The 27,693-nt window shown below is 41.1% G+C and overlaps 1 protein-coding gene and 1 long non-coding RNA gene across 2 annotated transcripts; both read left to right on the top strand.

Annotated features, from left to right (window-relative positions):
* Positions 1 to 13: 13 nt before the first annotated feature.
* LOC308186339 lies at positions 14 to 2,086 on the top strand. The gene is made up of 3 exons (XR_013944020.1): positions 14 to 280; positions 418 to 456; positions 557 to 2,086. It is a non-coding gene; the product is annotated as an uncharacterized lncRNA (long non-coding RNA).
* Positions 2,087 to 5,029: 2,943 nt separating this feature from the next.
* On the top strand, positions 5,030 to 26,578 carry LOC308186347 (tRNA selenocysteine 1-associated protein 1-like). Its single transcript, XM_080608496.1, has 6 exons — positions 5,030 to 9,607; positions 10,849 to 11,730; positions 13,245 to 17,783; positions 19,967 to 20,049; positions 20,131 to 20,162; positions 21,480 to 26,578. Exons 3-6 carry the CDS (start codon positions 17,623 to 17,625, stop codon positions 21,687 to 21,689), a joined length of 486 nt encoding a protein of 161 aa, XP_080464622.1. The 5' UTR covers positions 5,030 to 9,607; positions 10,849 to 11,730; positions 13,245 to 17,622; the 3' UTR covers positions 21,690 to 26,578.
* The last annotated feature ends 1,115 nt before the right edge of the window (positions 26,579 to 27,693 follow it).

Here is a 27,693-nt window from a genome sequence, read left to right on the forward strand (position 1 = left end):
TTAAACTCCGAATGTATTCTCTTCTTTATGGCTTGAACTCCCAGTGACTGCATGTTTCTCTGTCATCAGAATATATTGATTGTATCATCAGTGTAGCCTTGGGACATAAAATACATGCCTCCTTAGCTGAGAATTGACCATTGTAACACTTAAAATGCTAATTTTTCAGGCACAAAAGAGAGCGAAAGCTAGACAAGAAACTGTGTGGTCCCACGCTACCTTGAGTACCTCAGCGTGGTGCATCTTGGAGGCAGTGGAGAAGCTGTCAACCGCTTTGTTGGTAAATAGCACTTCTTTTAATCTGTTTTTGCTTCATGTGTTTATAAAACTTAGTAAATGTGCCATCAAAGGATAAAGATAAAACTATTCTTCCTTACGCTGTGGCCGGTTTAATTTATTGCGCTATTTTTTCAACAGGATGCTAAAAGAATGACATCTCTTTTGCCGCTGTGTTGTGTAAGTTGACCATGAACCCCCACATTTTTGTTGCAGGGAACCCTCTCTCTCAGGAAAAAAAAATTGCCCTCTAATAGTTATGCTTTGTTTTTTCCCTTAGCCTCCGGACATAGATAAACCGGATATTACTGACTTCCAGTCCAAACGAAGAAAGGTAAGAACCAATAATGTCTTAAGCTGAGGTAGATAACTTTTTCAATGCTTTATCACTATTAGAAAAATTTTCTCAAACCTCAGTGACGACATAGACATCAAATCAAGTTAATATTGGCATGTATCCACAGTAGATGATGGGCTGTGAAGATTACTCAGGTTAAGAATTATGTTATCTTTGTAAGTTGAGAGCAACAACTCTAGAACACACCAAGTCGTTTTATCTTGTCCCCCAACTTGGGGTGAAGCTGCATATTAAAATTCCTGTTGAGGCAAGTTTTCTCTTGAAGAAATGATCACAAATAGAAAAATACTGATTGAGTGGTCATATAGACTTTGTACAGACTTCCGTGTTCATTCGGGCACAGAAAACTAGTTTTTGTGCTTTTTATCACCATTCAAAGTAAAGAGGAGGAAAATTGTTAATTTCCGACGCTATAAATCTTACGCTCCTAAATTCCTATTTGGAGGTAGCACAGAACTGGTGAGAATGCTGTGGTAAAGCATGATTTCCTTTCATTTTGTTTAAAAAATGAAAACTAGTCATCTTTTTTTGATGACTTTAGTTAGGGGTATCATTAAACTGCAAAACTGTACCAGGCACAATAGCTCTTGGTGTATTAAATGCCTAACTGGGGGAATTAATATTTTTCATTTTTACCTTTAAAACTAGCGATGAACCATCGTTGGAGTCTGATAAATTTTCCATAAAATTAAATGGGCATCTCTTTCTGCGAAAACATCTGTGTTTCCAGTATCAGTCTGAGTGTACAAATGACCACTTGTTAAGTGTATGGGCTTCTTAGGCTGGAAATCAAAGTGGACAGTAATACTGGTTGCTTATTGCTTTTAACTCTTTCAATCTCTGTATTGTTTAGCCAGCACAATCTCCATTTGGTAAAGTTCTAAAATGAATGTAGCAGCAACTGCTTAGTTTTTAGGGGGGTAGAGGTTTTTTTTTTTCTTTTTCTTTTCTGACGCTATAAATCTTAACGCTCCTAAATTCCTATTTGGAGGTAGCACAGAACTGGTGATAATGCTGTGGTAAAGCATGATTTCCTTTCATTTTCTTTAAAAAATGAAAACTAGTCATCTTTTTTTGACGACTTTAGTTAGGGGTATCCTTGGGCTTATTAAATTGCAAAACCCTTAAATGACCACTTGAAGATCAGGTGACTGAAGGAAATAACAAGATGTGCAAACTTTTCATCTTCTGTTCTAATGAGAAAAGGGACAGTGTCTCAAGAAGTTTCTGTGCTAATTCCTTGACTGGATGGATGTATAATTAAGTTTACAATCACTTCAGAGTTTACAAACATCTCAGATTTCCTGGACCATCTTTTCACCATCTGCCAAATTACAAGGGCATGGAGAAGTGAAGTATATCATAAATATTATCCAAATAACTAAAACCAAATCTGGTGTGAATTCTCAGTTATATTATAGCAATACACCTGTGATAAGGCATTAAGAAAGATCTGCCAGATTTGCAACAGAGAGCCTGAAATTGTCAGCCACTAAATGAATGTTGCACGCAGCTGTCAGTGGGTGAAAGGAGATAGATTGTCTATTCATAATACTAGAATTCATAATGGTGGCGGGAGAAGGGTAGCCCGTGATGAGAAGCAATTATTTGCTGAGGAGACGATCGTGTGTTTTCCTGCTAAAGTGAACATGCGGTTGACGGAACACTTGTGCACTCGGGCTAAACTTCTGCAGTGGGTAGCAGTGATGTGGTATTTTTCTTATTTCAAGGAACTGTACCAGGCAGAATAGCTCTTGGTGTATTAAATGCCTAACTGGGGGAATTAATATTTTTCTTTTTTACCTTTAAAACCAGCAATGAACCGTCGTTCACTCGAAGTAGATTTGTGAACTTACATAAAACATGTCTTATTCAAGGTTTCAAACTGAATGTAATATTTTTTAGAAAGATGTATTTTTATATACTTTAGAGAGAGTGTGAATCCTATTACTAAGAGCTGGGAGATACTGTGAAATTAAAGCTGCAGCGTAAACAAAAATTTCCTGTTGGTATTGATTTGAACAATAGCATGCTTCCTAAGACTGTATTTTCTGATCCTTAAGACTGCAGGCGGAGCCATCGGTAAATCTTGTAGCCTTTAGGGTTTGTTTTCTGTCTGACAGTTCAGTTAAGTCAGTTTTGCAGAACACGCAGTGGTCTGTGTTAAAAATTGACTCTGGTCTGTGAAAATGCTTTGAAAAGGGAAGTCAAACCCACTACTTGAAGTGCATCTAATGCACATGTAAAGCATTGGATCATATTTTAATGAATGAGATTATTGTAAGACTGACAAGTTGGTTTTTTTGAGTGTGTTCTATTGTTTGTGTAACTTTGAAGAGGGAAAATGTAGGGAATGTGAAGCCCAGAAGCCTGTATAATTAGTTGCTTAACACTTCGAATGTTAAATTAATGAATTAAGCTACTGAAAAAAAAAAATCACAGTGTGGGCAGAGGAAAAGATAGGAGCATATTCTAGGAACATGGGTTATTTTAATTATGGTAGCATGAATTATTTTGTCTATGAAGCTAACTGCCAAATTTTGAAATGGAATTCAGTCAGACTTTGGCTACTTATATATAGCTTTATGGATTTCGTTACTGGTTTTCTGGTGATTTCCCTCTACAAGTTGAACGGTCTTCAGAATTTTCAAATCGTATTCACTGAGTGCCAAGACCGATGGGGGGAGGTTTATAGTTCTGTAATTTGTTTTCATCAATAAATATTGGAATTAATTTGGGTGGACGTAAGGATAAATTGATTGCTGTTTCCCTTTCAAAGCTGGAATCCCAGAATGCATTCCAGCCTCCACCTGTTAAGAGACTTGTGACACCAACGGTAAACCGTCAACCGATGCGTTATACGCGGTATTCTGAACCATCACCGACTTCAACTACTCAGTCCAGCAAAATTTGCCAGAGAGTAGACACAAAGTACCAAGTGAGTACATTTTTGAGTCCTTATGTGCCTGTTTTTTTTTTCCAGTCTTGGAATGTTTCTCAAACCAATTGTTATCCTATCTTTGCAAAAAGTACTGATAGTATGTTTGAGGCGAGCTTTAAGGCAGTGGGAACCATTGTGAAATAGATTGAGCTTTTATGGATTTAATTCTGTTTTTGGAACACTCAGTGTCTTGTGGTTGTTTTCACGATGTCATGATGTGCTATTGAGTCATCCTGTTCTCAGTGAAAGAATATTAAAAGACAGAAATGTTTTCCTTTTATATTCTCATGTACACAAAGCTGTCACTGATGAAACATGCTCGTGTTCTGTGTAAACTATTCCAGGTGAGCTATGTGCTCCAAGTGAGAGTTCTGACAATGTGCTGAGTTATCGGTTTTGATTGCTTTGGAGTAGATGGAGTCTGATAAATTTTCCATAAAATTAAATGGGCATCTCTTTCTGCGAAAACATCTGTGTTTCCAGTATCAGTCTGAGTGTACAAATGACCACGTGTTAAGTGTATGGGCTTTTTAGGCTGGAAATCAAAGTGGACAGTAATACTGGTTGCTTATTGCTTTTAACTCTTTCAATCTCTGTATTGTTTAGCCAGCACAATCTCCATTTGGTAAAGTTCTAAAATGAATGTAGCAGCAACTGCTTAGTTTTTAGGGGGGTAGAGTTTTTTTTTTCTTGTTTGTTGATAAATGATAGAAAACAGAAAAGTATGTCCCTTTTACGGGGTTGGCAAACACAAGTTTTGATGAAAACTCTCCCCCCCACACACACAATTTTTGTCATTTTGTTTAAAATAATTACTTTCTTTGTTAGAGGATTTGACAAATTTGATTTAGTGTTCTATCAGTTTGTCCTCAATGCTGAGTGAAGCAGTGATGCTTACTTTAGCCCCAAAATTTAACTGAACTGTACCCACAATGCTGAATTAGGGAACAACGTTAAGTAGGTGAGGTGTATTCAGGGCTATAAAATTAAAAATAAATAAATAAAATAAAAATCACAAAAAACCACATGAAGTGGTTGTTGGTACTTTGTGTATTCTGTACATATTCAGCTAAGTCTTGAACTAAACTTAACTTGCAGGGGATGAGAGAGAAGACTTTGCCTGCAGAACAGCGAGCAGAACCATCTGAAAGGTATGACATCTATTAATTTAAAACTTACTTGAAGAAAGAAAGAAATCTCCTTTTTCAGTACGGTCTGCACCTGAAAGGTGGTGACAGTTCTCAGTAAAAGGAATGGGAAATCCAATGAAAATTTTGTATTTTGAGGCAGCTGCAAAGTCTGGATTGTGTTTGAAGATCAATATAACTTTGAGAAAATTGTTGTTTTTATGAAAGGAAGGAAGATGAGCAAGAATAAAAGTACTGATACACCACTTTTTATCCCAAGTTTATCTTCTGAGAAGGATACGAAGATGGGAAACGAAGCACGTTATAATGCTGTATCCACAGAAAGGATCTTTGCTATTGGAGGCCTAATTTTTTCCTTCTACAGGAAATATGGCTCATTTTGTAGTTTAACTAAATCTGTAGCGTTACAAATTTTGCTTTGACAGATATTTCATGGTTTATAACTCAGTTTACTTATAACAAAATAATTTGTCCCTCTTAATGTTCCCTAGGGGAAAAGCTATTAGTTTTAGCTATTTAATTGCTTGCAGTTTGAAAGCTCTGTCCTAATGGGATGATTCTTTCTGAAGCATTCTTTAGAAGGTGAAGTAGGCGAAGTGAGTTACAGTTCAGGAGGATGTTTATTGATGTGTTTTTTTCTTTATTTTTTAAGCAAAAACATGGAGGAAGATTTATGATTTATTATTCTTTTTTTTAATACTCCTTTCATGATGAAGTTAATTGTCTGCTTTGAGTTCACATGAAGACCATGTGTTCTTTAGAATCATTTGAGGCCAAATGCTAACTCATCTCTAAAATAAAAAAAATCCAGCAGAATTAATTTAATTTCTTCTTGAGGAGACTGCTTTGTGTTATACTGCTTTCTTGGTTTAGGTCAAATGAGTTATCCTCCAGATAATATTGATGGCTTTTCCTTCTGGGCAAATGGTGTTTTGGGTAATAATGCTTGAGTTAAGGGACTTTGCACTCGGTTTTTAGGGAGTCGCTCTTTTCAAAGAACAGTAGCAGGGAATTTTGTTGACTCTATGCTCATCTGCCAAGCAATTCTTAGGTGACCATGGGCATTCTTTGGCTTGCAGAAAGAACTCAACACTTTGTTTTGGCATCTAAAAGTTGGACTTCACAACAACCACCTTTTTAGGGGTGGAAGCGACTGGCTTTAAGGTTCTGGTACAGGTGCAATCAGGTGCTGGGTTTTAATTATGTTTTTTTCAAACTGTTCTAAATTGTCTTTGTTAGAACTCCTTTCTACTTCTCCATTTAGGAAGGAGATACAGAAAACTCACACTGCTTTTGATTTCGTTCACAAAGTTTATTGCAGTGCCCTACCTTTTGTTTGTAGAGTAGGTAGTGGTGGTAGTGTTTTTTGTGATGCTGGTCTCTGTTGGGTGCCATGTTCTGGAGCAGGAGCACCACACTGATCTGCTGGCAAGAGTCCCTTTGGACAGTTGAGTTGGAATACTCAGTAAATCTCTGGCCCACCAATGCTATATATCTATGCGTGTGTGTGTATATATATATATATTTTATATCCTGAGTCCAATTGTAGATTAGACTTGCTTGAAGGCTGACAACTGTCTTTGCCCCCTTGAAGCTCACAGGTGTTAACAGAAAGAGGAATATGGGCTGTTATGGGCAAGCGATAGTTGTCTGAATGAAGATCTATTTTGATGTAAGACTTTTTTCAGAATTCTAATGGATTGACAGTTTGGATTAGAGAAAAGTCTGAGCATCTGCCTTAGGGATCTGTCTTCCTCTATGCAGTTACAGTGCTAAGCAGGCTGTTGTCAAGTATTTGACAAGTTTAGACCAGTTCTCCTCCTCAGTATTGTGGGAGTTTGACCTGGTGTCTTCCAGTGCGATCTAATGCACTTTTGTACTGACTGACTGATTGGCTGCAAGATAAGCTTTGAGGTCACAGTTTTTCCAGGCATACTTCATTTTCTTGCCATAGTACTTTTGTTAGAGTTATTCCCTATTCCACTTCTGGTTTGGGTTATTTTTTCCCCATTTGCTCTTGGATTAGGATATCTTTCTGGTTTTGAGCTAGGCTTTTTTAAGTACCAGAAAAACGCCTTTGTATGCCTTACAAAAGGGATCTGTATTCATGTCTGAAAAGACTTCTGGAATGTTGGCATACCCAAACACCTCTGCTGTTCCTGCTGATGGCCACATGAAAGCCAGAGCTGCTTCTGAAGCTTAGGCCATATTACCTTGCCACACAAGTCTAAGGCGTCCCTATTCTATCAGAGCTGTTGGCAGTGTTTCCCATGTGTATGTGTGCATATGTGCACTCTTTCTGTATTTTTGTGAGCTGTTCTTTTATATCCCTGCAAAAGATACACGTGCATCGCAGAATCAGAGAACCAGTCCTATTTAAAGGAAGCACTGGAAAATAACAATCTAAATCAGCTCTTCTATTTCAGGTCTTCTGGCTTAGTCATTGTTCCCGTGTGAACGGTGCACTTATGTATGTCCTTTTCATTGCTGCTGTTAATAAAGTTTTTCCTATTTAGAACATCAAGTATTTACCAGCGTTTAGCAACTTGTGAGACAGCTTTAGTTTTTTTCTGATCAGCAGGTTTCAATTCTAGGACTAATAACAGCTCTAATATCTTGAAAAAAAATTTGGCTGGTGATTTTTTTTTCTCTTGTTTCCCCCAACTTCTGTACTGTCGTGTGCTAGCAATGTGACCAGCTACAAATTCAGTACTGCTGCGTCCAATGGTCTGTCTTCAGGAGTGAGTAGCGGAGGCGGCAAAATGAGAAGGGAAAGAGGAATACACTATTTATCAAGAGCTGTACAAGAACAGGTAAGTGACTCTTAAATTAATTGCTGTCACTGAGCTTACTGAAGTAACTAGCTAAGTGTGTCAGTTTTATTGCATCATAGTAAATTATAACAATACCGCTTTATTTTTGCATTGTTTTTGTTTTCTTGTGGGTTTCAGAGCAGGCTCCAATTGATTTCCTGTCTTTGAATACCTGAACTTTGCTTATGTAATTTTGAAATTTTTAATTCTCTTACCTTGGAGATTCTTCAAACTATAACATTTCTCGTTAGCAATTGAATGAATGAGTCCTAAGAAGAGAAGTAATGTTTTGGTGAAGGTTTGTATAGTTTTTCTACAGGAATGATACTTGAAACGAGTGCCAAGTATAAAAAGAAAAAAAAAAGCTTAATTTTTGGTTTCATATTTAAGTCATACAGAAAGATACAGGCCAAGAGTTTGAAAGAGTAGTAGAAGACAGCATTCTGCATGTCTGCTAACGATGACTCAGTTTTTGATACTCACCAAACTCATTGTGAGAGAGTTTTTTTCTCATTTTAATAGGAAAAATCTATTCCATAAAACTATGACCATGAATATTCAGATTAATTTTTCTTTTATTGGATGTTATATAAGCTGCCTGTAAGTTAATTTAAGTATTTACGTTAATATTAAGTATTTAATTAATATTAAGTTAATATTAAGTATTTAAGTTAATTTAAGTTTCAAATCATTAAATGGGACTTCAGGATGATGCAATATAAAGAAATCGTAAACACTGTTGTTTATTCCTGTAACACAAATAAAATAATGGTCCAAATATCAAAAGTTCCATAAACTTTTCAAATCAAAACTGTGAAACAGATGTAAGCTACAGGATGCACTGAATATCAGTAGTACCAACTTACATCCCTGCCTAGTCATTTCTAAGTAGATCATGATAGTACTGTACAAATTTTGGTCAGATTTCCTATGCCATTTAAAACATAACTCATCCAATCTTAGTAATCAAATAAAGTAAGTGGCAGGGATGAAAATTGAAGTTGTTAAGAGGCTGTTTTCTGATTTTTATATTTGCATCCTGATACATGGTATAGACTGTATTTACCAGAACACAATCTTCAGTGCTGCTAGTCTGACTTTCTTTGGTGCTTTTTGTGTTTAGTTTGGTTTTTGAACCTACCTGCTTCTTTAAACATTACCTTTTTCCACGTTCACTGCTGTAGTGACTTTAGAAACTTTGGCAGCTATCCTGCCTAATTTTGCAAGAGGAACACTTTCTCACTTGTCTTGAGAGTGTACTCTTAATTGAAGCCATGCGAGGGTAGTTAGAAAGGATGATGCTTCTCTAGAGCTTTGATGACTAAAGTACAGAGAAGAAAGAAAAAAAATGTGATCTGTGCATCTCTGTTCCGCACAGGTTTTGAGTTAACTTTCAGTGTTCTTGCTGTACAGTTGTTGAATAGAGTATAATGTGGAAGCAGGCCTGCCATAAATTAAAATGACGTGGTAGACAGAGGTGGGGAGATCGGGATTTCTTCTGGAAACTTGCTTTCTCTTAATTTGTATGGATTTTTGTTCTATTTAATTTTGTTAATAAATTGGGTGGGATGGGGTGAGAAAGTAGTATGTCTTGTATAAGAAAAATTAAAATTTGCAACTTTAGGAAGTGGAGGAACCAGTGCTACCGAAAATACCCCTACCCATCAGTGCTGCATCGCTGCCTCAGTTCAATTCCAGTTTCGTTGGTAGTAGCGCTGTCTCAGCGTCACCGAGCGCTGTTTCAACAGCAGCAATGAGCACGGCAACTCCAGCAGCTGCGACGGGCATGGCAAATCCATCAGAGGTGGAGGGCATGACAGATCCATCGGAGGTGGAGGACTTGACAGATCTATCAGAGGAGGAGGTGGAGGACATGATATATACAACGGCGACGTCAGGCATAACGTGTTCAACAGTGCCCTCAGGCTTGACATATCCAATAATGGCGGCGGGCATGCCATACCTGCTGATGACAAAGGACATATCAAGGTCAACAGCGGCAACGACAAGCGTGGCAAATTCAACGGAGGCGGCAGGCATGGCAGATGCAGCAGCGACGGCGGCGGGCAAGGTAAATCTTTATGCTATAAATAATGTTTACAATGAGTATACTGCTTTATTGCGAGTTGACTTTTTCTGTGGTGCTCATGAAACTAACAAATATTAGTTTCTACGCAGCTGAATGAATTGGGGTTGTATGCCAGTTTGGGGAAAAAGGCATAAATGTTTTGATTCTGCTTCTCTCAGTCTTAGAGCCTGCCAACTCCCATTTAACGTGATTGTATAACTGCTTCAAATGCTGTGGAAGTCTGCGGGGGAAGGGGGGTGTGGACTTTATGCCAAGTTATTTATAGTGGTTTTGGCAGGGGTAGAGTTAATTTTCTTCGTAGTAGATGATGCTGTGTTGCAGATTTGTGAGCAAAACAGTGTTGGTAAGGCACTGGTGTTTTAGCTGTTGCTGAGCAGTGCTTACACAGTGACAAGTCCTTTTCTGTTTCTCACGCTGCCCTGCCAGCGAGGAGGTCGGGGATGCACAAGAGGCTGGGAGGGCACTCAGCCAGGACAGCGGAGCCCAGAGGACCGAAGGGATATTCCACACCATTTAGCATCATGCTCAGCAATAAATGCTGGGGGAAAGAAGGGGAAGGAGTGGGGAGTATGTACAGGGTTATGGCATTTGTCTTTCCAGGTAGCCATTACATGCGATGAGTCATTAATGCTACCTCAAATTTAACAACTTTACTTCTTTACTTCCGGTTCTTTTCCCTGTTCCACTTGGAGGGAGTGAGCGAGTGGCTGTGTGGTGCTTAGTTGCCTGCAATGGTTAAACCACAACTTTATTTAAGTTATTAAATTAGAGGTAACGTGGTCATATGAGCCTCACATAGAATGAGCCTAGGGTGCAATAATTGGTATATTATTGCAATAAAATAAACATTAATCTGTTCCAGAGTACTTGAAATATTTTTTGTACGGTTTGAAGTAGACAGCTGCTTTAACATGTTGAGGTGTTTGCTGAAGTTCTTGGAGTATCATTGGGCTGAGTTTGCCGTTCTTCAGCTTCCTGGCTTGCTTTTCCGTGCATTTAGACCTAAGTAGCATCTCCAGCTTTTCCTCTCAGTTTCTGGAATTTGGTTTTGAAGATATTGTCCTATACCCACTTGGAAACTTCCCTGTGTTTTATTATTACTTTTATCTGCAAAATAACTCAAACATCAGGTTTTTCGACGTCACTGCGGGACTTCTGTTGGATAGTGAATTCAGGTAGTTGTTGCTCTTAAATATAAACCTTTAATTCTTTTGAAAATACAGATACAACCAACAAGTACTGTTAGCAGTCCTGAGTTTGCGTTTTCATCTCCAGTTGTGAAATCTACTGAGGCAGAAGTGCTACCTACGTCTTCTGTAAGTAAAATAATAAAGGAGCTTGACTTTTTTTCTTAGGCATTTAGTAGGCTGTTGCAGAACACTAAAGCAGAATCTGCCTTGATGGAGAAAAGTATGTAGGCTTCTGGCTTATAATTTGTCATTCAGCATGCGTGCTACAAATGTGAAGAGCAGCTTTCAGATTTGGTTTTGTGTGTGCATTCGATTGGAGTTCCTGTGGCTTGAGAATCTGAAAAACCTCTCTTGTTCATAGCAGATTGGGTTTACATTTAGTGTTCCCGTTGTAAAATCGGCAGAACTTTCTGGACCCAGTGGTACTCCAGTGACGCCCTTTCTTACCCTAGGTAACTGAAACTTTAGCACTTCAGATCTGAAGTGCTGATTTTCCTTTTTTTCTTTATTAAATCTTCAATCTGTCCTGTCTGCGCATGCTAGCAATTCCAGGCAGTGTTGGACTTCTGCAGTATTTTTCCAGTGACAGATCTGCTTTTATAATTTTTGTTTTGTTTTGTTGCTTTTTGTTTTGCTTGTAATCATAAAGCATTGCAAAGTAAGTAGAATTTGTGAAGATTCTTATGTGAGAAGCATGAAGCTGGAAATTCTTGTTTCTAACAAAAGTGAGTATAATCTGCTCTAACTAGGTCACATTGTGAAAGCTGTTTTTGTTTTCTTTTGTTTCAAAAGACACCACCACCTCAACCAACATCAACACACAGAAAGAGGAGGTCAAAGATTTTGCTGGTGGTCCCTTCACCACTGCCCACGTCTTAAAGGAAGGAAGCGTCTTAGACGTTCTAAAAAATCCTGGTGAGATAATGAACTCCTTTTAAAAAGATGCTGCAAAAAATACGCTAGCATTTTTTATTAAAAAAAAACCAACACACGACTTATGGTTAATAGAGTATCTGCTATAAATATGAATGTAGGAGAGCATTACATTAAGCGCTGCGTTTGTTAGGGTGCATCTGCCCCCTTCTATTCTAAGTGGTGTTTGTTGCTGGAAGTAAAACTGCAAGATGAAAAGCAGATGGGTTGCATCTCCTTTACGTGTTAGGATGTAATTGTAAATGAGGTACTAAGAGAATTAGCCAGATAATCGATGTTTCATTTTAAGTAAATACAATTTGTGGAATTGAAAAGGAAATGTTTGTAAAGCTCAACACTCCTGTCCCACCTTCAGCCCAGGTGAAGAAAGAATAGGAAAGAGCTTCAGTTCCAAATACATGGCGAAAGCTGCGAATCTTTGGGCCTTAGCTTACAATGGCTCCTGTGGATTAAAATTTAAACTGCAAACAGAAGTGGAGTGTTTTACGTTAAAAACCCTTTTCTGAATTTTGTTTTTAAGCAATTGCAATTGTTTTCAACAGTTTCATAAAGTGTGTCTGTGGAAAAGATATCTTTTAAGAAAAAGGGCTTTATTGAATTTGATCTTTTCCCAAAAGTCTTCTTCTAACTTACATACTTGTTAAGAAGGCAGCACATTTCTCTGTTGGAAAGAGCTAAGTGAGAGAAAATACATTGTGCATTTTGTTTAAGGAAAGACCTCTGAGTGAAGTGACATTCACTTTCTTTATCGGTTTAAAAGAAGCAGAATCTAAATCCACATTGTTCAAAGACTTCATTTTTGATTAAAAAAAACCAACAAACAAACCACAAAACAACTATGTTCAAGGTAGATTTACAAGCAACTTGAGCTGCTGTTTAAGATGCATTTCCTTTAGTCTTTCTGTATTAGTAGCTTGTCTTTTCTGTTAAAATTGCCACCTTTTAAATAAGGAGTTGTCCTAATTATAGAAAATTAGACAGTTGTTCAATTGTCTTGAGTTTTTATTATTTAATTAATATTCAGCATCTGTGGGAAAATACCGTATGGATTGCTGCTCCGAGTACAAACTTCTGTACAGTTACTGGAGTAGATTTGAGTCATCTGCTACGGAAGGAGGAGCTTTAGAAATCTGATTCGATTGGGCATCGCGTCTTAATCAAATTGTATTATTTCCATTCCACGTTGGACTGTCAGATTTCAGTCAGCTACTGTCTGTTTGTACTTGTATCGACCAGTGAAAATGTTGATTTAAAGCTTGCTTGGAAACAAAGAGTTAAATGAAGCTTTAACGAAATGTTCTGTTGTGACCCAGTGCAGCAGATGAAATTTCATCCGTTTAGATAAGATTTCTGGGGACTTCCTGTTGCGCTCGGTCTGAATGTCTAGTTGTAACCATTGGCACCTGGGTTGAAATTTTTGCCCTCTAGTAAAGTCACTTAGTTACATGTAGTGAGGTGCTGCGCTAACAGGAAGACTTTTTTTTCTTGCTTCCTAGACTTTGGATTGTTGAAAACACGCTCTTCTACGTCTGCGCAACCTACAACAAGCACAGTGGTTTATACTAGGCCTGCAATAACAACTTTTTCTGCAGGTAAAGAGACTTCTAAACAAGCATCGTACTGGCAATCTGATACATGTGACCCTTTTCTGCAAAACAAAGACATAAAGGACAAATGTGTAACTTGTCAAGCTACTAAAGCCTCAACAGTTGAGAGTATGAAACAGACAGTAAGTTCAAGTCAATGCGACACCTCAAAGCCAGCAGCGCCCCCAGCAGGGATGCTGGGCTTTGGAGACAAATTCAAAACAGTACCTGGAACGTGGGATTGTGATACATGTCTTGTCCAAAACAAACCGGAAGCTACAAAATGTATAGCATGTGAGACACCAAAACCTGGAACGGGAGTAATGCCTGCTCTGACATGACCAGTGGTCACAGACAGCTCGGTGACAGTGACATCCTCCTCGAGCAGCACTGACACAACAGCCACTCTGGGCTTTGAAGACAAATTTAAGAAGGACAAAGGCTCTTGGGACTGTGGAATATGCCTTGTACCAAATAAGACGGAAGATAACAAATGTGTAGCCTGTCAGTCTGAGAAACCAGGTATGGTCCTTTTTTTCCTGTTGTTTCCATCCTAGCCTCTGTGAATCTTGTACAGAATAAAAGTACGTTGCATATATGGAATATTTTAAGCAACACGATTCCCAGGTACGGTTGATGGGTTAGCGGCTGTCTGCAGGATTGGTTTACAGGCACTTCAGAGGTCTCAGCCCAGGTTCCAGCCTGTCGCATAAATTGAACTGATTGTGAAATGTATTAGTACGGAGCTGGATCAATGCAGATACCCCCAGCTTTGCAGCTGGTGAGGGAAGATGGCTGAAGTGGGTGACTTAATTTAAAAACAACATAGTGATTTTTCACTGGCGAAAATGAGAACTCCATAGAAAGAGTTAAAAATTAGTGTTTTTCTCTTTCAAAAAATAAGTAAAAAAAATTACAGAATGTGTCCAAAATGCCTCTACTCACCGTTTGTATGTAATTGAGGGGAGATGTGAAGCCAGATTTCAAGACAGTGTAGTCTTAACTAGTCTTAAGCTAAAGCAGAGAGATGCCTATGAAGGTCAGTGGTAGGCTTCAAGAAAGCGAGTGACCCGCTGGGTAACTTCTTCAGGGCAGTACTGGGTTGTTTCCCATTGTGTGTGACCGTAATTGATTTTGAGCGTGGTTGTATTGTTTTTAAAATACGATTCTAATTCTAACTTTGACTCTAAATGTCATTTAACATGCCATTACATCGAAAAACACCTGTGCAAATATATCGTGGAAGAAACAAATTAAGATGGACTAGACCGGGCTTTTGTAATCATCCTGTGCGGTAAGACTGAAATTTCCTGAGGTAAGATAATGGATTTCAGACAGAGTTGATTCTCTTGGACTTCCAACCTCTGAGCGGTCAGTCGGCATCTTTGTCTGAGGCTCTTGCCATTGCAAGGAGGAATTTTGGAAATGAGGGGTTTACTGTGACCATGGTGCAGTGAATTGCACGGTTACGTTGCACTTGTCAGGAGGAAGAGCGATGCAAGTAATACTAGGATAAAAGTTTTCTGCGTGTGCCGTGGAAGGGAAGAGCCATTCTTGTCTTTCCGGTTTTGAATTTGAAGCGTTATCTTCTGCTTCTCTCTTAAAAGGCACCTTTTTTTTAAAAGGCACCTGTCAGGCCTCTTTATGGAGGTTACACTGTGGTCAACAGCAGCAGAAGCTTGTGTGCTGAACAGAGTTGTGTGTTGTTTGGAAGCTTTGAGTTCCACTCTGTTTTTTTTGTTTGTTTGTTTGTTTCTTTGTGGGTTTTTGGTGGCTTTTATTTTTTTCAGGGGCGGGGGGGGGGGGAGTTGCGGAGTAGTTTTGAACATTTCTGTGGGATTTGACAAATCAAATTTAAAAGTTAATGTTCATTTTATAGTTCATGTTCAAACAGGATGGTTAACTGTCTTGTTTGTCTCACAGAGGGTCCAACACCTGTGACCAGTAGCAGTGCATCTGCATTTTCTGCTCCTTCTGGAGAATTTCTGGATTTAGACAAATTCAAGAAGCCTGAAGGAAGCTGGGATTGGGAGACCTGCTTGGTTCAAAACAAAGCAGAGGCCACGAAGTGTGTAGCCTGTGAAAGTGCAAAGCCAAGCACCAAAGCAGAGCTCAAAGGTAATCCTTAATGATTAAAACGAGGATGCATATTCTGTGATTTATTTTTTGGTTTGCTCTGATTTTTTTTATTTTCTTACCTGTTAAGCACAATTATTTTTTCCTTTGAGGTGTGGCAAAATTATTCGTTTTTCCTGTAGGAATATTGCCTAGATAACATCTGTTTCCACACTTTTCCCCAAGAATAAGTTTATCCTTTTTAGAGAAAAGCTTTCATTAATGACGTGCTTGTTCTTTACATGCCCTACACGTTGTTCATTTGGAGTTCAGACTAAAAACATGATCTTTCAAAGAAGTTCGTATACTTTTTAAAGCCAGGTGGTGGGCAGAAAACACAATTGTGAAAAGTTTTATGTAGAGAGGAAGCATGGGGTTTTCTTGTTTGTTTTACTGTTTGGTGGGTTGTTTTTTAAACAGTTTTGACTGGAAAGATCAGGACTAGAATGTAGTTCAAACCTTCATGTACTTCAGGTAAACAGAATATCTTTTGTCTTCACTTGTGCGCTTATGTCCATCAAGTAAGACCTCTGAAACCATACTAGAAAAAATCTGCGGGATTTGATATGTTCATGTACTAGAGCTTTAGAAAAAGTTTAATTCCTATATGCAGCATGTCTTCTGTCCTGGTTATTGATACGTACGCAATTAGTAGCAATCCCTTTTTTGATCTCAACACTAGGTTTAGACAAAAAATTGCGACACCTTAAGGAACCTGTCCTGCATCTCATACAAGCACAGAAGTTGCAGTGTCTCAATGCTAGCAGTACAGTTGGTGGTAAAATCTTTAGTAGGGTGAAATAGAGGCCTCACACTTTTCAGAGAAAAAAAGAGATGAGAGAGAGTATCTTATTCCCACGTACTTGCAACTATGCTGCAGAGTGTACTGCTGTTACTCTAGTGCTACAAAGGTCCAAAAATCACTGAACAGTTATTAGCCAGTTTTGTATTCCTTTAATTTGTTGAAAGACTGCAGTAGAGGATTGAAGTTTTTATTGAGGATCACTGTGTGGAAAAATTCTGATTGTTAAATGTCATTTGTATGACTTAAGAACCGCGTTTTGGAGTACAGAATTCAGTATTAATTCCAGAAGGGGTAAGGGGAAGGACATTAGCTAGTAATCCCGAACAAAAGCAGTGTATAGAGCTATACTGATTTTAATCGCAGTATTCTTACAGTTGGTCTGTTACTGAACAGATATGTTTTGGGGAGATATGGTGGCCAGGGAGGCGTGTGTGTTTGTGTGCTTCCTCTTCTAGTTAAGGTTCTGGGGTTTGGTTTTGTCAGGAAAATTCGATGAGGCACCTTGTGTAAAAGGAAATGTTAACCAGCATTTTTCAACACGGTGTAGTCCCTTAAAAGTGTCATAGATGAAAAGAGGCCATAAACGCTGGGGGAAAAAGTTAGTGGGAAACTGAGAGCAGGATCACATTCAGTAGTGAGAGAGCAGCAGCCTAGGGAAAGCTGATGAATGACTGTAACAGATAGTTCTATTTTAAGTGTAAAACAACACTCAGTACTTTATAATGGTGGTCTTACCAGAGGGTTCTTCTCCATGGCTCCTAAAAGCACGTCTTGAAGGCATTCGAGTGCAGTGAACTTAAGCTGTAAGAGTTGGGCTGGTAAGCTTGGCCTGATTTGAAGCTGTAGGCACGGGGCTATAATTTCTGAACAGGCTACAAAAGAAACTGTACCACTGTGCTTTTCAGTGCTCCGTTTAGCAAAGCCATCAAATTGTTGCAGGCAATTGATGTTGTTCTTCTAAGAGCACCTGAAAGATATTTTTGTTTGAAGAGTTCAGAGGTACCGGTTAATACTGGTTCAGATAATTACAGCCAGCTCTTGGTGTTTGTGACCAATAAAGTTTGTGGCTCCAAAAGGAGTGGGTTAGTGCTAACTGATTAACTGCTGTATATGCAGAAATATGGAATCTGATTACTTACGCAGAGAGCACTTAAAATGTATTGTTTTGCTGGCTCTCAGTGAGTTGCATCTTAATGCTACCAAGGAATAAGCTTTTTGCTTCTGGCCCAAGTTTTTTAATTTGGTGAAAGCCTTTTCTGTGCACGTGCACATGCCAGAGAGGTTGCTTAAGTAATAGAAGCTATAGTAGCTGCTATCTTCTGTTTTTTGTAGAAGACAGAAACTGAATTCGTTAGCTTTGTAACTGTTATGCATACCAGAATTGGTTTTCTCCCTTTTGAAAATAGTAGAGGGTATGCCTATGTCAGATTTGGTGAGCAAGGTGATCAGATGAGGGCACTGCAAGACTGCCAGAACGCACCAGGTCTGGGGGGAAAAGGAATCCGGCTGAGCATAGGAATTTCTAAAAGGTAACCAAGGAGTTGTGCATTGATACAGTTATTCTAAATAATCAGATTCTTGTAGCTCTGCCTTTGGAAAGTCTGTGGCCCTTGCTGTAGTGGCTGTACACACGATGCAGTCTACAAAACCAGAAATGCAGAAGTCCTATGTTTTGACTCCCTGGATTCATCAACCTGCTTCAGGATGGCTGGGGGAATCCAACTGTTAAGTCTAGCCAGACAGCGCAACTTGGGCTTAGCTGCCATTGTAACCAGCCTTGTTTCTCAACAGTAGCAAAGCTGAATGCATTGGTAAATATTTTCAGGTTTGGGCCTGCATAAGGTAGAAGGGACAAGAAGTGGTTTTATATGCTAGGGAGTTCTTGTTCTTAGAGCTTTCCCTCTAGTTTGAGAGAAGCACATAACTAGTTTTACAGTGGGTTGACAGGAAAGAAGTGGGGGGGAAAAATGGGAACGCAGGGAGATAGCCAAAGGCGTTATTACTAGAACAGGTTTAGAATGCTATTCTTTGCTTTTCATGAGCTTAGGGCAATGGGGAGTTTAAAGCTTAGCACTTCCTGAGAGGGTTTCTTACTCTACCGGCTCAGTTCTATCACTTATTTAAGGCAATTCAGGTCTCTGAACGGTTAAAGAATTGATACCAAATTTGATGAACTCTGATCCAGGATACTGACAAAACAGGACTTCATATAAACAATTTCAGTATGTTCATGAGGTTAGCTTGTGTGTTCTGTTAAATAGTAAAAAATGACACTTCTGTTTCTGTTTACCTAGCATAATTCTGCAAATGTTGCCTCCTTCTGCTTTAGAATGGAAATGCTCTTCTCCAAGAGAGCACTGTCCAAACTTCTTTGCCAAAATTTTTTGATTAAATTAATATTGTTTTATTTTGAAAACAAGAATAAGCCACAAACATGTTTTCTTGCTTCGGCTATCCAGAAGAACGTCAACAGTATTTTCAGATTTTCCTTCCCTACACAACTGTATGTAGGAAGAGTGCAGTTGGAAGCAGAAGACCTAAGATGATGTATCTTCTGTTTGTTTACTACAGTAACAAGACAATGGATTACCTCTTTATTAGAACTTGTGTAGCTTTGCAGTATTGAAACAAATGTAGGTATTAAAATACACATCAGTAATACGTTTCTGAATGGCTGAGTACCGTGCTCTCTTAGCATTGAAATACCCAGCCATTGGATTAGTTTGTCCCTCATGTTTGCTGAGTTTGGAAGCTATTTCAGAATGCCTTCAGCTTGTATTCTTCCCCAAAAGCATAGAACTCACTTCTCTGCATCCCCAATTCAAGTGAGAGAAACTGGGCACTGCAGACACAGGAGGTCTGCCTGTACAGAATCAGTGAAGACAAGTCTAAACAGCGGATTTTTTTGAATATGCAGCTGGGTTATCTGAATGTTCTTTATGCAGTGTACCTCAGTTTTAGTACAGATAGCACTTGTCTTGGTTCTTGTCATTAGTCTGAAGCTGCCCCTGAGAAAATCTTGAAAGGGAAAGTAGTGAAAGCTAATCAGCTGGCCCTTTCTTCTTAAGAACCAGTGTATTTTGTAATTCTCCCACTAATAATAAGGCGTCACGCTGGAGAATCGCGATTGTGTTGTTAAGCAAGACTGACTTCACCTGAGCGGTATAGTTGGCAGCTGTTGAATGTTTAATGGACTTTAAACAAACAAAAAAACTGAGCAGGTGGAGGTAGACATGGCAAACTGACAGGCAGCGTCAGATGCTTCTTTGAAATGGATAATCTGACTCCATTCACTTCTTTCTGGAAATAAGATCTAGTAATTAACCAAACAAAAGATAGAAGGGTTAAGACTGCATCTTTAAAGCAGCTGTGCTTGATAAATGTCTCTGGTCTTAAATCAATCTTTAGCAAAGCACAGAGACTTAGCAGCAGCTTGCTTATGCCAACGCTAAAAATACTTGATGTGTACAGGTAACCATGTCAAGGCTCTGGAGTTAATCCATGAGAACAATTCCTTCTGGTATTGGCAAAGGTGAGGATGCTTGCTTCTATAGAAATGAGGTTTTGAGCTGTGACTTAAGCTGTCACTTAGGTGACTGTTTAGGAAAGCTTCCTTTTAAGCTTTGAAGTATGTAAGCTGACAAATTGTTTAAGTTCAGAACTGGGTTTACAGTTTCTGTTCTCTGACTGTATGCAACTTCTCATGTTTCAGACTGAAAGCAGAATTGCAGCGGTACCAGTCATACAACTATAATGATTATTGCCAAGATTACCAGAACTACCACTCGCAGAGGAGTTAAGATGCTCACGCTGACTACAACTACAGCTCCTATGCTCCCTATGACAGCATGCAAGCTGTTGGAGACTGCTCTTTAGGAGATTCTTTAATGGCTCCAGCTGTTTTTGAGGTAAAGATACTGCACGCTTGCTGTAAAGAAAATATTTCACAGATAATATGTTGTACAGATTTGTGTGAATCAGCAAAAAGAATCCGAAGTTGAAAACATGCTTTCTGCTTAGTGTGAAGTTAAAAGAGCAGATTCCATTCAGAGGTGTTTGTATTTAAGTGCTTAAATAGTAAATCCATAGAATTAGTGATTTATACACCATTATTTGTTCACGCATACCAAAGAATGGTTTTGACAGCATAATTGCGTACGCTTCTTCTGTTCCTGTTCTTCTGATTTGCTTTGCTTAAAGCAAATTAAACAGTTGTTGTAAGTGGTCTTATCGTGGTCAATGTATTAGTTGTGACCTCCGGAGGTCCCTTCCAACCTGTACTGTAATATTGGCTTTCTTCTAAAAATAAGTAGATAAAATGCCATCTATCCTTGTAGTTGTAGGAAGAAGGAATGGGTTGAGACTGCAGCACTTTGAATCTGTGATGCTTTCTGAAATGAGTTATGATTAAACTTAGCCTTTTCTGTCTTTCAGGAATCTTCAGTTATGACTGCAATCGGTGATGACCTAATTACTGACGGTAATAAGGGTTCTATCATTGTCACTTGAGTTTAGCCATCCTTGTGCCTTTTAACAATACAAGCCAACCTCTACTGGATGAAGAACATCTTGAAAATTCAGCTGAGGTCAAACCTCTGTGGGGTTGATCTGCAATCAGCTGGGGTTTTAAAGCTGATACAGCATACACTGACCGCATCAAGTAAAACGGGACACTGTCAATGCTTCGCAGCAGGTTTCTTGTACCTGTGCCTTCATTCCCATTTGAAAATGGTCTAAGACAGAATTTTGTTCTTTGTATTGGTTCCGCTAAACAGATTTTATATTAGAAACTCAGTAATATGCAAAAGCTTTGTTCTCCACCCTGAGGTAAAAGCTTATGTTGCAGATTCCAAAAGGAGGATTCAGCTTGCACTTACAAATACGGTACAAAACATATTTGTGTCCTGGAAGGTTTGCAAAGGTCCTCACGTGGAGGCATTTTGTGTTAGTGTTTAGAAACTATCCTATGTAACGTGTATTGCCGTAGAAGTGAATTAAATGACTCTTGGGAGGGTTTCATGGCTGATTATCCTTAAACGTTATCTTTACTATCTTAAACATTGTCTTTGTCTTTATCTTGAAAGACAGTTCTAGTCCCAGCCTTCTAATATAAAAATTCCCAAAAGTTGGAGCTGTGAGGCTCAAAATTTTAGAGGACTAAATACCTCACTAAAATTAGTAGATCTAATAGCTTATTACACTTAGCTTAAAATACATTTTATTAGCCATTTCACGTGAAGTTTTTTTGTGCGCATGCCTCAGATTTGATACTTGGACTTACCAGGCTTTTATTTTCAGATCCACAGCTCTACTTGGATGTTGATGAAATGAACAGACAATTCACGGAGACAAGCGAAGAACTCTACGATTCACTCATGAATTGTCACTGGCAACCTCTGGATACGGTCACTTCTGAAATCCCCTCTGCTATTTAAGCGTCTTCTAGAGCATGACCGTTAGGACCAAAGTGCTAAAACTACATTTCTTCTACATTATTCTAGCTCATAAGTTTTAAAGCACAGTGATAGGTTGGGTTTTTTTTGCTATGCTTTTGACAGTTTCTGTAATCTTTTTGTTCATCACTCTCTTCTTGGAGCATCATGAAGTCATGTAAATATTCGAGAAATGTAAAGAGGTAAATGGGGTCTTATCTTAAAGATAAGACTTGCCTGTGTAAATAAAAAATTTGTATCTGCAAACCTGCCAGCAAGGGATTTTACTTGTACCTGTGTGCAGCACGTTCTCTTCCGGCTTATGGAATTTAACAAGGTAGTAAGGGTATTTCATCTGTCTTTATTTTTATATGGGCATTAGGACACAAGCGAAATCTAGCTTTCCCTTGTTTTCCTGGTTCCTTAGGTAAGCGACAAGCCAAGCCTTTCATGTGCTTGCTTAGACTGGAAGTATGTATGGGAGACACTCACAGGCCTTGCTATGGAAACACCTGTGCCCACTTTTTCCTGCAGGCTGCTGGCTCTAACTGTACTACTGATATATGCTAGGTCAGCTAAAATTGGCTTATAAATAGGGTATGTTAAGCATATGGAAGTGTAGACTTCAACTGCCATAGCTACAAACATCCCGTGGAATGAGGATGACGTCTGCTGGCACTCTCTGCATCAGCATTCAGTTTTCCCTTGCCCTTCTTACTGTTAGACTTCTCAGCTGACGCTTTACAGCGAAGAAATTGCTACAACATAATCCGTGTTCTTAAACCTAAAAAAAAAAAATCTTGGAGAAAACAACTTGCTGGTTTTCCCTCCTTGCTGGCAAGGAGAAAAATAGTCCACCAGGAACAACAAAAAAATCCTAGTAACAGCTCCTTAAGTTATACCCTCTGCTACCCTCTCTGATTGCTCTGGTCTTCCTTCATTCGTGGTAATGAAGTTTTTAAAGCTCTGGTAGAAGGATGACAGTACTCAAGTCAAAGGAGATGAGAGCCATGAGGAAAGCTTTGCTTTAAGCTAGAGCAGTCTTGCGAGTTGCTGCCTTTATGCTGTTCTTATCTTGAAGGGTACAGAGTCTTTTCCAGTCATAGGGACTCCATAACCCTATGAGTATGGAGAAATAGTTGCTAATTAACAGTGTGTATAATAAGTAAGTGAGGCTGGAAACAAAAGAATATTCCTCCAAGAAAAAAAAGGAAGCAGAAATTACTGTACTTAATAGCTGGGGAAGCTGTTAAAGCTAGTTGACACAGTTCTGGTACTGCCGTGTGTGTTTTGGGGGCAACATAAACCATAATTGCTGTGATGGCAGGTAAGAATCCAATTCTTTTTTATGGCTTAGTGTAGTCAGTGAAAGCAGTGGTCCTAAGCTGCATGCTGTTCTTAAATGTAATGCAAATTCTCTTTTGTGACTCCTCAGTACTTCCAGGTTACTTGTAGCTGATCACCAGCAACTGCTTCTGTTAGCTATTAGCTGTTGGGTTTTTGCTAGGAATACTTTCAGTCCTGAATTGAAATGATGACATCCTGAAACAGAAGAGGCTCTTGGAGTATTGTAGGAAGCACATTCTTCCTGGTTCTAGTGCAGGTGTAGACGTAGGAGGAGACAGAAGGCAAAGAACCTCACATAGGTGGAGGGGGTGAGGTGGCATCACAGTTAGAGCTGTTGCAGTTAACTCTTCCCAAAGCATGAAAGCAACGTGGCTGGGAACAGGGATTTGTTGGGTTGCTTCTTTGTGTGAGCCAGGGAGTCTTTTGAGGGGCAGATTAATAAGAATATGACACAAGGTAGAGGTGCAATAGATGAAGCAAAGAATCTGGGTGGGAAAAGGGTTGCTTGTACGTGTCTATGGAATTGTTTCAGGGGACTGAGCTGGGGCAAATTCAAGATAATAGATGCAGCCTCCTTGAATTTGGATGGCAGTGCTGAAGCTTCAAAACCTTACAAGCTTTGATGCCACTTCAATTGTAGTGCATAGCTGTGGTACTTGAGCTCAGAAGTGCAAACTGCACAGGATTTTTTTATCTATTTTCTTCAACGTGAGCAGCAAAACATCTTCCAGGAATGTGCCTGGGTGCTACGCTGCTTTGACACGGCTTGCTTTGCATCACCAAACACAGTAGTTAGGTTGCATCGAGTACTTTGTGGAAACATTCATTGTGTTGTCACCCAGAAATGGGATGCTACAGATGTGTGTTGGCCCGGCAGTATCAGTGCTGGTTTTTGGCCTTTGAGAGGTTGGTCCATAACATGTGACCTGTGTAATGAGGGGCCCACATAGATTGGTGACTTCATTAAGTCTGATGCTGTGGTGGTGTGTGACCCAAGGCCCTGAACGTCAGAAAATCAGGCTGTGGCCACCTATTTTATGCAGACTTTGCCTATTAACAAGGTCTCTACACTGTACGTTAGAGACGTGCGCCTCCTTTTCCGGACTAGATAGCGAAAATACCAGTTTTGTAGTTCAGTGAATGAGATTGGTTGGGCTGTTTGTTCTCCAGAGCTGAAAAATGTTGGGAGTGTATTCTCTTGGAGTCCACAGAAATGAAAATGATGAGAGGAAGAGAACGTTGGTTGCAGCCCGCGTGCTGCTGTTATAAAGTAGTTCTCTGATGTCTTTTTCCCTCTGCTGAGACTTATCAGCCTATCGTCCTTTCCTGTTAGGAGCGCATACCTGGCTTGGGATGGTGTGCGCAGGGCAGATTCTTTACCGTAAGAGCGCAGTGAATGCCAGACTTCTTCCTGTACTGCCGTGTTAACCGTGAGTCATAAATTCAGGAAGCAGTGATTGCATCGGAACTGCTAGAATGCTTTGCGGAGTCTTTTTACTGGGTAAACTTCACAGCTGCAGTTACAACTTCCAGCCTGTGTTAGCTGAACACATCGTACTGGTGCCCGCCATCAGTTTGACAAAGATGGGATTGCAGTAGGAACTTGCTTTTTTCCTTCTTTTTAATTAAACAAGTCTTTGAAGCAACTTTTCCAACACCGCCATACTTCACTTCTTCCAGTTATTTTCTGTTTTACTTAGCTGAAATGTTTTTTTTTCTTCCAAGCTTGAGGAAGTTTTCTACAAGAATGTCCCGTAATGATTTCATAAACTCTTTTCGTTGTACCTAGCTGCAACAGAGAGTGCTTTTATTCAAAAACCTGCTGGTTTTCTCTTCCAAGAAGTAGTGGGGTTTTTCCTATCTCTTCACTGATGGGAAAGGCTGTAGGACAGTAGCTTGAGGGGCTGCTAATGCTGTCATCAGTGAGCCGGGAAGAGGCAGGAGTCCGAAACGGGTAAAAAGTACTTAAAAGGATACCAAAAGAGTAAACGGTACTTAAGCCGTGGATGTTTCTTTTTGCAGGGATGCTCTGGACTAACCGCTTCTTTCTAACGCTACCTCAAAGTAACTTGCAGATAGACCTCACAGGGAAGGTTGATCAAATGGTGATGATCGCTGTCATTCTGCTGGACACGCAGATACTTGCCTTTCGTTTTGGCTCATTTTTAATACCAATTAACTTCAGTGCCTCGCGTTAATAGACACCGTTTGACTGCATCGGCAAATGTTTCTGAGTCGTGAGTGTCATTAAAGGCCTGTCACCCTATGGAAATCCTTCTAAATAAGAAAAATGGAATTCAAATAAATAAATAAAGCAGCGTTTGAACTTATGAGCAAACCTAGCGTAGCTGCCTTTGACGCTGATCTGGAGGAGAAAAATCACGTTATCACGCTACTATGGTTGCCTTAATAGGTTTGGTGTACATGAGGGAGGGAAGTATTATGTGATGTTTGCCTAGCTATTACATGGCCGATGCAGGAGGGGTTTTAGTCAGTTCCCTGAGCACGTATTGTTGCAGAAGTCGGTGATTTCACTGCCCAATGTCTGTTATTAAGGGCACGATTCATGTCCCGTTATCGTTTTTATTCTTTATTTATGTGTTTATTTTCTGGGGCGGCGATCTGTCACGATGCCCATCGTTCCCCTGCCGTGGGGTAGAATTTAGCGTGACGACTGCTTCCCGGACCAACGGGGCCACGAATCCGGCCTAAAACACTGCTTGTGCGTTGGTTGTCGGCGTGGGGGCTGTTGGTTGTCGGTGCGGGGGTATCGGTTGTCGGTGCGGGGCTTTTCTGACGAGCACTGTGGGCTCGGGGCGCCGTCCCACGCCCGGCGCGGTGCTGCGGCACACCAGCGGTCGGCGCCACGGCGCGGGGAGGCTCTGGAGGTGACTCCTAGCCCCGTGCTTACGGTGGCCGGGCCGGGGTTCATTATGGCGGCCGGGTCCTGAGGGCGGGAGCGGGAGGGCGGCGGGACCGGGACGGGACCGGGGCGGGGCGAGGAACGGGAGCGGCAGCGGGAGGGGGGGGGCGCGCGTTCCCGTGAGGGGAGGGGGCGCGCGAGGGAGGGAGGGGGAGGGTGTGAGAAACACTCCGTAGCCAATAACTTGGGCTCAGGCGAGGAGCTCGGCGAAGCAGGAATTTATTCGCGATCGCAGTGGCGGGCGTCCCGTCCGTGCGAGGACTACCGCACACCAAATTTCCCTGGTGTATTGCCAAGCACTTCCCCGTGCAAGGGCTTACCATACACCACATTTCCCGAGACTCTTCCTTTCTCTCCCTTATCTCACGCTTCGTCCGTCTCCGGCCGCGCCCCTCGCGGAGCTGCGGAACCGCGGATCAGGACTCCACACTCGCTCCGTACAAAAGTACGTCTCAATCACACGGCACACAGAGTCTCACCCGACCCCCAAGGCAATACTTCCTATTTCTTACCTTGGTCTGTGCACAGAGTTACCGGATCAATTCTCAAAGCCGGAGTGCCTGCCTTCTTCCCTTCCCCACTCCTTCACGGATCCTGCCTCTTTCATCAGTCTCGGGCCCTCTGTCAGCTCTCCGCAGAACCGCCGCCGTCGATGCACAGGACCGCTGAAATCAGCGGGGCATGCCTTCCTGCTGCTGCGGCGGTGGGGCTCCCCAGTAGGCGACTGGCTCCCGGACGAGCCCCCAAATTGTGAGAAACACTCCGTAGCCAATAACTTGGGCTCAGGCGAGGAGCTCAGCGAAGCAGGAATTTATTCGCGATCGCAGTGGCGGGCGTCCCACGAGCAGGAGCGCCCCTGCTGGTTCCAAAACCCAGTTTATATACTTTTTGATGACGGGACCCTCCCCTGTTTCCCCGCTGAGGGGGTGATCCAGGCTCACAATCTGTCTGATGCTTCCCAGACAATGCATGGCCTTCAGTTGCCGGCCTGTTAAATTTCGAATTTCTTTTGACTTTTTTACTGGTTGAAGCGGTAATGTTTCTTCACTTACCTGACTTGACTCAACACCGTGATTTTCCCCGAATTGTTCTACGGAGTCTGGTTGTCTGCATTTTACAAGGTCGCCTGCTAAGCGTTCTTATCGCTGCAAGCACACCTCGATACCCCATTCCTTACCTTTAAACAACGTAACTCTGCAAAAACAACATTTTTATTCCCACGAGGGGCAGGGCAGGCCCCGCGGCGCGTGGCGGCGGGGGGCGGGGGGGCCCCGTGACGGCACCGAACGCGGGGGGGGGGGCGGTATGGCCTCGGGCGGCGCGACCGGTAGCGGCGCGACCGGCAGCGGCATGGCCGGCGGTGGCAGGGCCGGTGGCGGCGGGGCGCCGGGCGGCAGCCCAGGAGCCCGATCAGGAGGAGGAGGAGCAGGAGGAGGAGGAGGAGGAGGAGGAGGAGGAGGAGGAGCGGCCGGCGGCAAGGTGAAGAGGCGGCGCCACCGTTTGGGCGCCGCGAAGCCCCCCTGTGCCAGGAGCAAGCGGGTGAGGAGCGGCCCCCCCACAGCGGGCCCTTCCCCCTCAGCCCACCAGTTACCCCCTTACTTACCCCCTTACCTTACCCGCCCCTTTATCCCCTTAGTTACCCCCTACCCACCTCCTTACCCCCTTAGTTACCCCCTCGACCGCTTAGTTACCCCCTTAGTTACCCCCTCAACGGCTTAGTTACCCCCTTAGTTACCC

This window comes from Anser brachyrhynchus, assembly GCF_964034855.1.
Source record: "Anser brachyrhynchus genome assembly, contig: SCAFFOLD_292, whole genome shotgun sequence".
NCBI classification, from domain to species: Eukaryota; Metazoa; Chordata; class Aves; order Anseriformes; family Anatidae; genus Anser; species Anser brachyrhynchus.